Source organism: Chroicocephalus ridibundus, chromosome 22 (assembly GCF_963924245.1).
Source record: "Chroicocephalus ridibundus chromosome 22, bChrRid1.1, whole genome shotgun sequence".
NCBI lineage: Eukaryota > Metazoa > Chordata > Aves > Charadriiformes > Laridae > Chroicocephalus > Chroicocephalus ridibundus.
Genome location: NC_086305.1, coordinates 2,252,809 through 2,265,052, shown reverse-complemented (window position 1 = coordinate 2,265,052; position 12,244 = coordinate 2,252,809). Strand labels below are relative to the sequence as shown.

Sequence of the window (12,244 nt, the reverse complement as noted above, 5' to 3'; positions counted from 1 at the left end):
TTAAAGTGCCCATTTAAAACTGCATCTTTGGTAATCCGTACAACTTTCTCGTTCTTACAACACTAGGACATTACAATTCATTGAGATATAATTTATCCAAGATGCAAAGAAATTAAATAAGTAATACAGTCTGTAAGAAATGGCTTTTTGGGAGTCCCGCTTCACTTTGAGCATCTCATTTCTGACTTCATTCCCCATATAATTTTGTTCTACTGCTCCCTCTTTGCTCTCTTTAGGAGTGATTTGTAAGGGCTGATTCAACCATGAAAGTTTGAGAGACAGTCAAGAGTGGAAATGAAAGCATCAGAGCAAGTGAATTTTTTGGTTTAAAAGGAAAATGCACAATGCCTTGAGAAGTTTGTAAGTATATATCAAAAACCCCATAAGAACATTTCTGCCTTCAAAAGCGTTACACTCTAAATCACCAATGGCTGAAAGCACTTCCTCTAACCTCCAATTGCCCAGGTTTGAGCTGTTCTGCTCTCTCTTTTCCCCCTCATGGTACTCCCTAATCTGCTATCAGGCTCTGAAATCATCAACACTTGCACGTTAAAATAAACTGAAAGTCCCTCAAGTATAATTAGTTATAAGGAGGAGGAAATGATTTTCAAAACCAACAGCAGAATAAAAAACACAAGAGATAGACAGCTATCTGAAACCAACCTGTGACCTTACATGCAATCACAGGCACCACAGTGACACAGATAAAAAACGAACAGCTTAGCAAGATATGAAGTTCATCACAGTTCAAAAATGAAATCTCTTATTCTGCATTGCTCAGCTTATAAATAATACACAACTGTTATAACCAAATTCCTCTCTACCCCTCACACTCTTCCATCAGCTTTGAGATGGCATAACCTATTGAAATACAGTGGCATAAAATTCAGAAGAACCGTATAATTCAATTATGTTCCCCAAAAACGTGATCGATTCAAGCATTCATAGGGGTCAGTCACAGTTCTGACAGACACAAGCAATGGTACGTAATTTTCAGTACAGCAATAACACATTTCACTTTATTTTCCCTACATGTATTGTCATAAATTACTATAATGACAAGTGAATAACCATTCAACGTCTTGAAGAGGTAGGGCAAGATTCTGTACCGATGTAAATTAAAACACAGGCACTAGATTAAACTTACTATGTCAATCATTGTTATTATAAACGAAGAACAAGTTTTAAAACCCACCTTGGGTCTGATGCTGCTGCATTCAGCCAGTAAACTCTTGCAGTTCTTATGGACATTCACTGCACAATCTGAAACACACATAAATTATTCTTGTCATTCCCATCTAGGGACAGGAAGAGTGACACATTGACACATAAAAGATCTTAATTTTGGAAGCGATGCAGAGTAAGCTCAGGTGTTTCAGCGAGCATCCTCGTTGTGCATGTTCTGTTCTTGATTTTACACCAAATACTCGAGCTTTGTCAGTAAGACTCAGAATCACTGATAACGCAATTGACACACGCAAGCACAAAGAGACGCTCCTGAATGCACTAACAGCATTCTGCTTAAACTCCACTCAACCAGAGCACCGCTGTCCTCATATCTGCAAAGGCCCTTTCCATATATCACAATTCAAAAAGCAATGCAAGGCGGCAGCAACTCGCTTGGCTCCATGCGAATAGCTGCCCTCCTGCATGGAGTATTAGCAGGGGCTGAAGTAACTACAGTGAAGTTCAAGCCGCACCACAGAATCACCTGAGCATTACCACTTTTCTGGCTTCACAAAGAAGCTGTTTCCAGATAAAGGAACTAAAGCAGCCCTCCCGCACCCAAAAGGCGTAAACCCACTATACTATAGTAAAATCCAATCTCTTTTTTTCCTTATAATAAGTACTGCTTGAGAAAACAGGATAACTGGTAACATCAAGTATTTTCTGCAGTCTCTCTGCCCATCTATAAAATAAGATCCTTCATCAGAAGCAGGACACCGCAACTCAGACAGTAAAGGAAACCAGGATTTGTTCTTCCCATATATTTCAGGCATGCCTGATAAAAGAGAAATAGAACAAAACTGGGAAGACGAACACAACACCTCCTAGGGAAAAGCCTGTTTGTTTAAAGCACGGAGGAAAAACTAAGGTCTCTTCATCCAAACAGAACTATCACCCCCGCCTGGCGCCAAGACTGGTGTCGTGCTTTAAGGATCCTGGCTAATGTAGAGAAGTGATTACTTTTAAGCATTTTCCATAATTACAGTAAAACTCTGAGAACAGGAGCAAAATGCTCACTTGGCCTTAAACACAAGTAAGTTAATAAAGATATAAAAACAAGACTGAAAGACAGTGCACAGACCTGAGAGATGCTTATGTGTTATCCAACTTCCACAAGTGTGGGAAATCGGAGCAGAATATGGCACTCTGAGCGCCTGCCACACACAACATCTCCACAAAAACAATCACCTCCCAGAACTCCGCTTATTTGTGCTGCTTCTACCAATACCGCACCCCATGCAACAAAACAAAAGGCGGTATATCTAATTTCAGATGTGTGTGCCTCTCTAAACGTATGATAAAAATGTATTAAAATTACCCACTCACTAAAACTAGGTAGAGGATAACAAATATATTAGCTATTGCAGCATTGATAAGGCCTGCACCTACCACCAGAAAATGAAGAGCGTGTTAAGACATGCCACAACAACAAACAACTAGTTGACAATGGAAACCCCTTTCCTCCTGAGACAAAGGAGCAAACTGTAGGACAAAAACCACCGCACAAAAGGAAACAGAAAAAATTCTCCATGACGTCAAGCTGGGTTGGATTCCAGTCTCGCTTACAGATGGGCTCCCTTCGGGACAGAACGGGCACACGGAGGGAGGGATGTGTTCATACAGCCACTGCCCTCCCCAGAGGCCCCGCGACATCGCCTCTCCTCCCGAAATCCACTTCATTCATCTACAGTTGTGTAATACAGTCATCGATAAACATTTTATCAAACTTTAACTAGGCATTCATATTCCCTGACATTTACATATCAGTGATTACCATGCGATAATTCTTTTCTATTAATGATTAGTAGGTGCAATTCTGCTTCAAAAGCTTGGGCACCTTGATAAGATAACTGTAAAAGGGCTATCAACTTAAGAATATATTTCAATTTTAAAACCCTGCACTCATTATGTTAGAGATAACAGCTTATAACACTCTTGGTAGGTATTTTTCACTTAATTACTTAATATATCTAGTAGTGCTATGTATTGGTTTCCTATGCTGCTGAAAGATTCTTTACATAACAGGAGAGAACATACTAGAAAACAGGAAAAGCCTCAGAAAACTGCAGGTGAATCCAAGGATTTGATTCTCCAAGAGACTATTTGAAATGCAATTAACTTAGTGATTTCCAAGTGGCATTATTTTTGCCCACGTAAGAGAAGAGAATTTTGAAAACTGGCAGAAGAATCAGGCTGTTTTATAAGCACACTGCATTTTACAAAATACGCTCCTGCTTTCCCTGTTCAACACACTTTTGCAGACAGCGCTGAACCAACTACACTCCAATTCAGGATGAGAACAAGCATTCGAATACTAGAGGATTTGATTTCCTTTTTCTGAACATAGTATCTCTTTGCATTCTTTATTCTTCTGGACAGCCTCTCTGAACGGGGTATTGGAGAACTGCAGGGGTCAAGAAAACAGCAAAGAGAAGAATGAGGGACTGAGGACAGTGAAGTGGTGACAGGAACCTGCACACATTGAGACGGATATTTAAGGGCAGAGATAGATATGAAGGGTTGTTACAGGTGTACAGAAATAATAGATATCTAACCTTAGAACGCACAGATGGCAATCTGAAGAAATGAAGCATTGGTAAATTCAAAACTGACAAAGAGAAACATTTTTGCATGTACTATCAGTAACTGGTAGCATTCCATTTTATTCAGATCAATTATTTGGGAAGGTACCAAAATGAAATGGACAGTTATGTGAGCAAGCTCTTCTCAAACTGGAGAGGCACAGAAGGTATTTCTGAGAAAGACAGAGATAAAAACTCAAGAGGACTGCCATCCAGGCTCTTCCCTTCCTCTTCCCCGTCCTCTCCTCCCTCGATCACTCACTGGAACTGCAAGAAGATTAATTTGGCAGGGAAAAACACATCCTCCAAGGGATTTCATTTCGACACAGACCCTGCAGAAGGGCTGTAGCTCTGACTAGTGCTGAGAACATCAGTTAAACCGCCTGCACACCCAGAAAGTCCAAGGATTTGGGTTACCTTGACTGGATGGGGGCAGGACCCCCACTGCTAGAGCTAAAGGTACAACAGCAATCGATACCACACACAGCATGGCAACTAAGCAAACCCACCGTGGTTGTTTCTGGGCTTAAATCCACAGTTTGGGAATTAAGACTGAGAATTTTGGGAGCATCACATTATCGCACTTCTGCTCACGATGGGGCTGTCACTGCCTCTGCAGCATTCTGTGTGGGCTGGTGCCAGCGATGACCTATTGCTCATTGACAGACCAACTGAAACAGGGGCCTCATTCAGCAAAGGAGCACTTAAGACCAAGAGGCTCATAAACATCGTAAAAGATCCTGTTCATGATTGAGGGTAATGAAATTAATATCTAGTATAATAAAAAAACCCTTCCCTTATTAATGAGATGCTTTCCCAAAGGCTCACAGGAACCAATTTACAACTTAAGAGCATTTTATTGGACAATGCATCCCAATGCCCCAAAGCCTAACACTGATTCACAGTATGCAAGAGGGCAATGAACCCAGCTGAAAAAGGGCAGGAGAATACATTTTCTCCCCCAGCTGGAATACCTTCCACTGGATCAGACACTGGCAATGTCCTATAAATGTCTTCCAGAATTGGATTCCAGGACAAATCTATGACTCACCAGGTATTATGAGTATTATGACCCTGACCTTTGGTCTGGAACGGTCCTGCCCAATAAAATAACCCTTAAAAGGCCACTTGCAAACAACTACAACTAACATGGCAGATACGCTGTGATTAACCTAAAATTGAACTACTGATTTTTTTTCCCCTCAAACATATGCTTTTTGGTGTTTTTTAAATGACATTAAAAAACCCCTTTAAAACAGCTAAGTTCAGGCAGGGACACCTTTTAACAATACAACGATACAAGGACTTCAAGCACTATCTTAATGCTAAGGATATATTCATCACCTGTTAAATCCAACCAGCAGAAGAGCACCACGGACAAAATAGTTTTCTTGTGAAATTAATAATTTTTCTGTTTTCATGTGTCCGATGCTCCAGGGATCAAAGAGAATCTCTTCCCTCTTTCCTCACCCTTACACCATACAAGTTAATTGCTCTCTCTGCAACTGACAAAGGAAACAACTTGCACATGAATGATTAATGCAGTATATAAAATCTGAATTTATACACAGAGATACGCAACACAACAGCTGAGAAACATTTCAGACCACTACAGCATTCCAGAAAGAGCAAGGGACTCTGTGATCAATCTCCTCAGGAAAGAGGAGGAGTTTCAGTGGAACATGAAGAAGTTTCTGTATTCGGTAAATCCAGGTCATGTATCTGCAGGAACTCAGAGCAGATTTAACTTTGTCCTAGTGGCTTTGGTGACTGGTGTTTACTTGTTTTGCTAACTCGCCTAATTACACACAGGCAGAAACCAAAAACTGGAAGGGTGCAGGCTGATGAGATACTTCACATTCTGAAATAGAGACGGTCCATGCGAGAAAGCAATGACACTAAATTACCAAGTTTCATCTTCCCTGTTAAAGCATTCGTCTCTGTCTCCAAAAACAACCTATAATTACTTTATCCCTGTATCTGGGTTTATTGTCAAAATATCAGATAGATGGATGGCGGGGTGGGGTTGTGTCGTTCCCAGCACTCCAAGTTCTGGTGACCTTGGGGTTTTCTTTGAGCACAGAAACCCAAACCAAACAAACGAACAACTGATGTTTCTGTTTTTAAACAATGTAAACTAAAATTAGCATATTATCCTAAGAGAAATATGAATACCCTTTCAATTCTCTCACGCTGAACCCTTCCCCCATTCTACAGGAACGCTACAGGACTGAAGCAGCAACTATGACAATCATAAAAGGTATTTAAAATATTTCATAGGTAAACATTAGGTGGAACTACAACGCACAATGTCTGATGGCTCCTGCTTGAGAGCCATATTTCATGGGTTGATTTCTTCTATGATACAAAAGAGAAACTATTACCTTGTAACTTCATAAATTTTTAAAAAAGAGCCAAACAAAAAACCCACCTACAAAACTGTCTCCTAAGAGGGGAATGAGAAGGAACTGAGAAGCATCCATTTCTTCGCTTGGTTTTACACAGAAGACACACAGATACTCCAGTAACAAAACCACAGCATAAAATCTTCAAATAGTAGTCAGAAATTCTGCTTATTTTTTAGAGCAGCAAAACCAAATGCAGTACCAGAAACATTGAGAAAACTCATTCAGCTTTGAATCACTCCTCCAAAAATCTATCACCGCTCCTACCGCTGTTTCCTTTCCAGCGCGTACAATCTAAACCTCCAATCTGATACTATCTCCTGCTCCTCTCCCTAATATGCCAGGGCTGTGGAATATTTAAAACGGGTCAGTGATCACAGTTGTGGATAAGAGGTTTTCACCACTATTTTTTTTTTTTTCCTAACACATTTAAAGGTCTTTTTATGCACATCCCAGACTCTTCCCGCTGCTGCAGCACTAGTACTACGTGTGTAACAAGCGAGCAGACGAGGCGCAGGAATTCCTTGTCACAAGCACGAGGATGCTCGGACTCAAGCTGTGCCATAAAGTGAACCAGTTTCGCACGGGGCTACACCAGCTCACGTCCCCAACGCACAGCCACATTTCAGCTCCTTCCTTACCCCCTGAAAGAGGTCTCTTGGATAAAGACTGGATCTTCACATGCTATGCCTAGTCCCCCCCGTTAATCCCTGAGCTGCTAACGTTGGGACGGCCACAAACCCTGCAGGATTTGTCAGAAAGGGCAGATAAACCCTGGCCAAACTCTGGCTCTCAACCGCGCTGCCATGGAGGCCGGCCTTGTGTACCTGCCCACTGCCGGAGGTTGCCAGGCGGCAGCGGCCGGCGGGCAGGCTCCCCCCCCGCAGCTCCCCACCGAAAACCCCCTCAGCAACGCCGGGAGCAGCGCTGCCCCGCCACAAGGACCGGGAGGGGAAGGCCAGTCACCGGGCCGCGGCCTCCCATTGCCCCGGGGAAGGGGGCTCGCGGGGCCGGGGGGGGGTGTTGCCGCGGGGAGCCGGGGGCCGAGGCTCGGGGCGCCGGCGGGCGCGCTGTCAACCCCGGTCTCTTACCGGACTCCCCGGGGAGCCGCCGGTTGCACTCTCGGTCCCGGGAGCCGCCGCCACAGCAACAGGAAACGCCCCCGTGTCCCCGGAAGCAAAAGGGAGCCGAGGGTGCACGCCTGCGCGCCGCCGCCCGGCCGAGGGGAGGGTCCCTTGTCCCGCAGGGGGGACGCGACCGTCCGCGCTCCCCGCCGTCCCCTCAGGGAGGGCACGGTCACCCCCGGTCTCTCCGCTTTCTTCTCAGGGAGGGCACGACCGCCCTCGGCCCGCGCTTCTCCTTCCGAGAAGGATACGACCACCCCTGGCCCGCGCCTTCTCCTCAGGGAGGGCACAACCATCTCGGCCCCGGCTTTCCCGTCAGGGAGGGCACAACCACCCCATCCCACACTTTGTTCTCAGGGAGGGCACAACCACCCCATCCCACACTTTGTTCTCAGGGAGGGCATGACCACCCTCAGCCCGTGCTTTTCCTTTAGGGAGGGCAGAAGCACCCTCATCCCGCACTTTCTCTGCGGGGAGGGCACGACCACCTCAGCTCGCGCTGTCCCGTCTGAGTGCACAACCACCCCCAGCCGCCGCATTCCCCTCAGGGAGGGCATGAACAGCCTCATCCCGTGCTTGCTTCTCGGGGAGGGCAAGACCACACCTCAGCCCATGTTGTCCCCTGAGGGACGGCACGACCACCACCATCCTCAGCCCGGCTCCTGGGATGGGGGAGGCGGCTGGCGGCGAGAGCCCCCAGGCCTCTCCCTGAGGAGGGTCCCAGGCCTGAGAACCGCTGCGGGCTCTCCCCTGCCCCAGCCGGCGGAGGTAAAACATCCCAACCACGGGGCACCTCCAGGGGACCTGCCTTCCATCAGTGCCTGGCCGCGGCAGGAACAAAGACAAAACAGGCCCTTAACGGATGGGATGCAGCATCCCGAGGGACAGCTTTAACGTGGGAGTTCATGTGTTTGCACGGCGCCCGGGACTTACTCTGAATACTTAATTTGTTATTAAAAGCCTGTTGGGATTTGCCATTCGGCGCGTGCTGCAGTGTTTACGGGCGCCCCTGCCGAGGCGAGGTCGGGGTGCCCGGCGCGCTGGCAGGGCGCTGGCTTCCTTCTCCGCCCCGCGCCCGTGAGCGCCTGCCCGGGCCTTCGCAAATGACCCCTGCGCAGGCAAACGGCAAAAACAAAGGCGAATTATCTTCTCTATCAGCAGATTCATGCCCTGACTTGTACAGCTAAATTGCTTGCTGGAAAAAACACCTTTTCCCTGACAACAGTAAGGGCTGACCCAGTACTAGGACCAGGCTGCTGGAGTGCTCTGTGCAGGGAGGAAAAATGAGAAGAGCTCATGACCTAACCTTACCTCCTGATCTATGATTCACTCCAAGGACTTAAAATACTGATCTCCGTCGCAAGTTTGTCATGTTTTTAAGTCACGCACATCCAGGTTGCCCATCAAGCTTGAAAATGCAACGTACGCGATTACAAAACAAACTTCCTTCTCAAAATCCACCCTACAGCCTTCCCGCGCTGCTTTGAAAGAACCTGCCACCATTTGGGCTGGAAATGTGCTGAAATCCTAGACTACCCTGGGACCAATATTGTCTCTGGTTTCCACACTGCAACCAGTTCAATCGATTTTATTTTTTCGTCTTCATCTTATAGTTGCAAGCTTTTCAGAAGTATTCCCTTTTGTGCTGCTTCTGTACAAGACTAAGTACACTAAGGTCCCTGTTGTTTACTGGGGCCTCTCAGCACTGCTGAGAAATAATCATTAAATAAAGTAGTTTGGGGGTAAACAGCTGGCTGTCACTTGGTGACAGATTAATCCTTAGACACTTCAAACTTTGTGCTTCGCTATAATATAAAAGTAAAGCATTGCAGATTACCCAACTACAGCTGTCACGGAGGGAACGTGCTGTGCTTGTGCAGCTGGCCTCAGGGCACCTCCACAAAATCAGTGCAAAATCTGGCAGAGCAACCAGCTGAAAGACTCCGTAGCTTAGAGCTAAGGTTTGGATTGCAAAGAAGAGAAGAGCGCTGACTTTCTAATCCTCTGTAATTCTATAATAACAACAGATTTCTTATTGAATGAGTTGCAGGTAGATTACTGCTGTGCAGCCTTATGCATTTGTCTGGCCAAGTGTACAAGATCCTGAAGTTTTAGCAAGGAATGCAAGGAGCAGCACCTTGGAGATGTTCCAGATGAAGGCAACACTGCTCAGATACAAAAAAGAAAGTGAAAAGCAGAAAAGGAGAAGCACTGAGATGAGTATGTTCTTCAGCTTCCTTTTCTAAAACCTCTAGGGTTTGGCAGAGCCAGCTGTATGTCAGCAGACTCATCGCTCAGTGTTTCCTCTGAAACCAGCGCTGCAGACCGCTTTCACATTTGCTTTAGATCCTGCTTCATCGGCTTATAATGGCATTAACCCACAGCCTGTCGCAGTCGCTCTGGTTTGCCTATTTTATCTGGATTCCTGTCAGCAATCAATTATTCCAAGCGGGACTCCCAGTCCATGTATCACTGTCATCATGTTACAGCACCCAAACCTCTCCCCCCGCCCCAAAATAAAAGCTTTTTGGTGGCTGTGTCTCCCTCCAGAAATGCCAAGTTTCAGGTTGCCTGTTGCTTTTCAGATTTCTCAGGACTCTGTGTGGGCCATGAGCAGAAATTTCAGGATAGAAAATCGAGTAATTCCTCCTTGTTTTAAGCCAAAACTCTCCTTCCCGTATTAGCTTATTGGTGCTGCACTGGGAATCCTAAAAGCAAAAGTGTGCTGGCACAAGTGCCGAGTGAGAGGTGAATTTCACACTGAATTTCAAGTCCCAACCAAAAGCCACGCTGGCCTCCTTCCTTACAGATAAAGCAGCATGGATGGAGGATGTTTGCCTGAGAAACTGCAGAGACCCATTTACTGGCAGAACCATTGTGAGAAAGGAAATGATTCTCCAAACGTCTTTCACAACGTGCCTTAAATAAATCCTGGAAACTAGTTGTTACTGTAATTTCTTATAAATCAGCCTGTATACTGGAGCGCTCAGCAAGGGTCAGGCTAGGGCAGGTGGACAGTCTGATGTCCAGCACAGCCTGTATTATTCAGGAAGATTCATTAAACTGAGCACCTTCTCTTAAAGAAGAGGAGGAATTTGTCTGAAGCCTACTGTTGCAGCTATAGGTTTCCTTTTGAAGAGGATGGCCGATCTGGCCTCCCTACGGGGGCTAGGGCTCTATTTTTCCTATAAAGTAATAGGTAACTCAACTGATGATGATGTAGAAGACCCACCTCTACCCCAGTGCTCAGCTCAAGCTGCGAGGGGAGAAGCAATCCTCTTACCATCCATATTCCGTGCCATATCCTTGGCTCACCTCCATGGCACAGCCTGCTTGGAGAGCTCTCCTCCTGTCAGGGTTTTCCTGGGACTCATCTAACTCCTGTTGTATAAACTCTGGGAGCGTGTTTATAAAAGAGGATTAATTTAGACACAGAACCTTCTCCACCCTTGACAGCAAAGGCTCAAAAGGAGCTTTCTCTATTTCCAGGTGAGCAATAATTCTAGAGACGCACAGCTCAAAGTTTATGTAGGAGCAAAGTTTGGGTGGCCACTGTTGTGGAGATCCCAGCGACTGCAATCATTCCTCTTTGTTTTTCATCCCTGCCAGGCTCCTAACGTCACATCTGTGAGACTCTGAAGCTGCAGAAACTCTCCTGCATTCATACTCTCGACACACACCGCAGCCTCCTTCCCTCGTTCACTGGGAGACTTCGTGCCGTGTGGTGTCAGGATAGATGGGAGGAATCAGATGGGAGAGGGAAACATGTTACCATGTACAGGGCCCCCTGAGATGCCTACCTTCTTCACAGCTCACATGCATGTTTCTAGCAGAGTGATGACTCCTGAATTAAAAGCAGAATTCCTCCTGCTGTTACTTTCCGTAGTGAGAAGACCTCTCACTCCTCTATGTCATCACATGGTAGCCACTGGACTTTTTGTGTCCACAAGACAGTGGAAAAACCTTAGACTTCCTAATCACTTCCCTACCCTTCATCCCCCTGGCTTCAGCTCATCCCTATCTTTAACCACCATCTTTTCTTCTCTTGTCTTTCGAAGAGCCTGTTTTGTCTTCTACCACGTGGTGGTGCTGCAGTTAAAAATACCATGGCGATAACACAACCAGCAGCACCTGACCATGAGATGGACCGAGAGCTGGCCGAGGGCCAAAGCGTATAGATGGTGAAGTGTGAGTTCATGATGAGAAAACAAGAGGAGCAGCCAAATAGGCTCAGATCCTGGCAGCAGCTACAGCTCGGACTGAGCCCTGACAGAGCAGCTCGCACTTCTGAAAAGCTGGCCTGCCGCTCTGGCTACGGGGTGGCCCCGGAGCTTGCTTTTCAAGAGCCCTATCAGTGACTTGTCAGGAGGCCACGCACTGCTTCTAGCTGCAATAACGGGAGTTAGTGATATCAACTATCAACTCCACCACCCAGAAGCGGCTCACAAAGGTTTCAGCCCAGCATAATCCAAATATAGGCACTCTCAGGCTAACAGCTGTCACGCAACAAGTACCCATCCAGATCTGACCACAGACAAGCCATTAATTTTAACAAACATCTCAGAACCCTGCCCAATTGTTCAGCCTCAGTTCAAGCCACCGCAAAGGGAACACGCAAAACCGAGCTCTGCTGCCCTGCCGCCCACGTCAGCCTGGGCAGCGTCTCCCTCAGCAGCCCAGAAAGCCAAAGGAGGTGTCACAGAGTCCCGAACACAAACCGGTTCCTCAGCCACCTTGGAGTTTTTCTCCTGAATGTTAGCAAGACTCAAGAACACAGATTCCTCATGGAAGGCCTGAGAAGCAAGATAAAAGTTACTATAACTCATGTCCAACTCCCATGCATTTCTAAAGGACGGCAATACACCGAGCCATACGCCCATTTCAACAGCTAGCTCCAGCTCCGTGC

General features: G+C 46.2%; 1 protein-coding gene across 4 annotated transcripts in view; it reads right to left on the bottom strand.

The window, feature by feature from the left end:
- ARHGEF18 (Rho/Rac guanine nucleotide exchange factor 18) overlaps window positions 1-12,244 on the bottom strand; it is a 51,161-nt gene that overhangs the window by 24,677 nt on the left and 14,240 nt on the right. For 3 of the 4 annotated variants that reach the window (XM_063358004.1, XM_063358005.1, XM_063358007.1), the window contains one exon: window positions 1,196-1,263. In XM_063358004.1, coding sequence (XP_063214074.1) covers window positions 1,196-1,263 — 68 coding nt within the window. Of the gene's footprint in view, window positions 1-1,195; window positions 1,264-7,305; window positions 7,408-12,244 lie in introns of those variants that run through there. The other variant, XM_063358006.1, reaches the window with a different exon arrangement.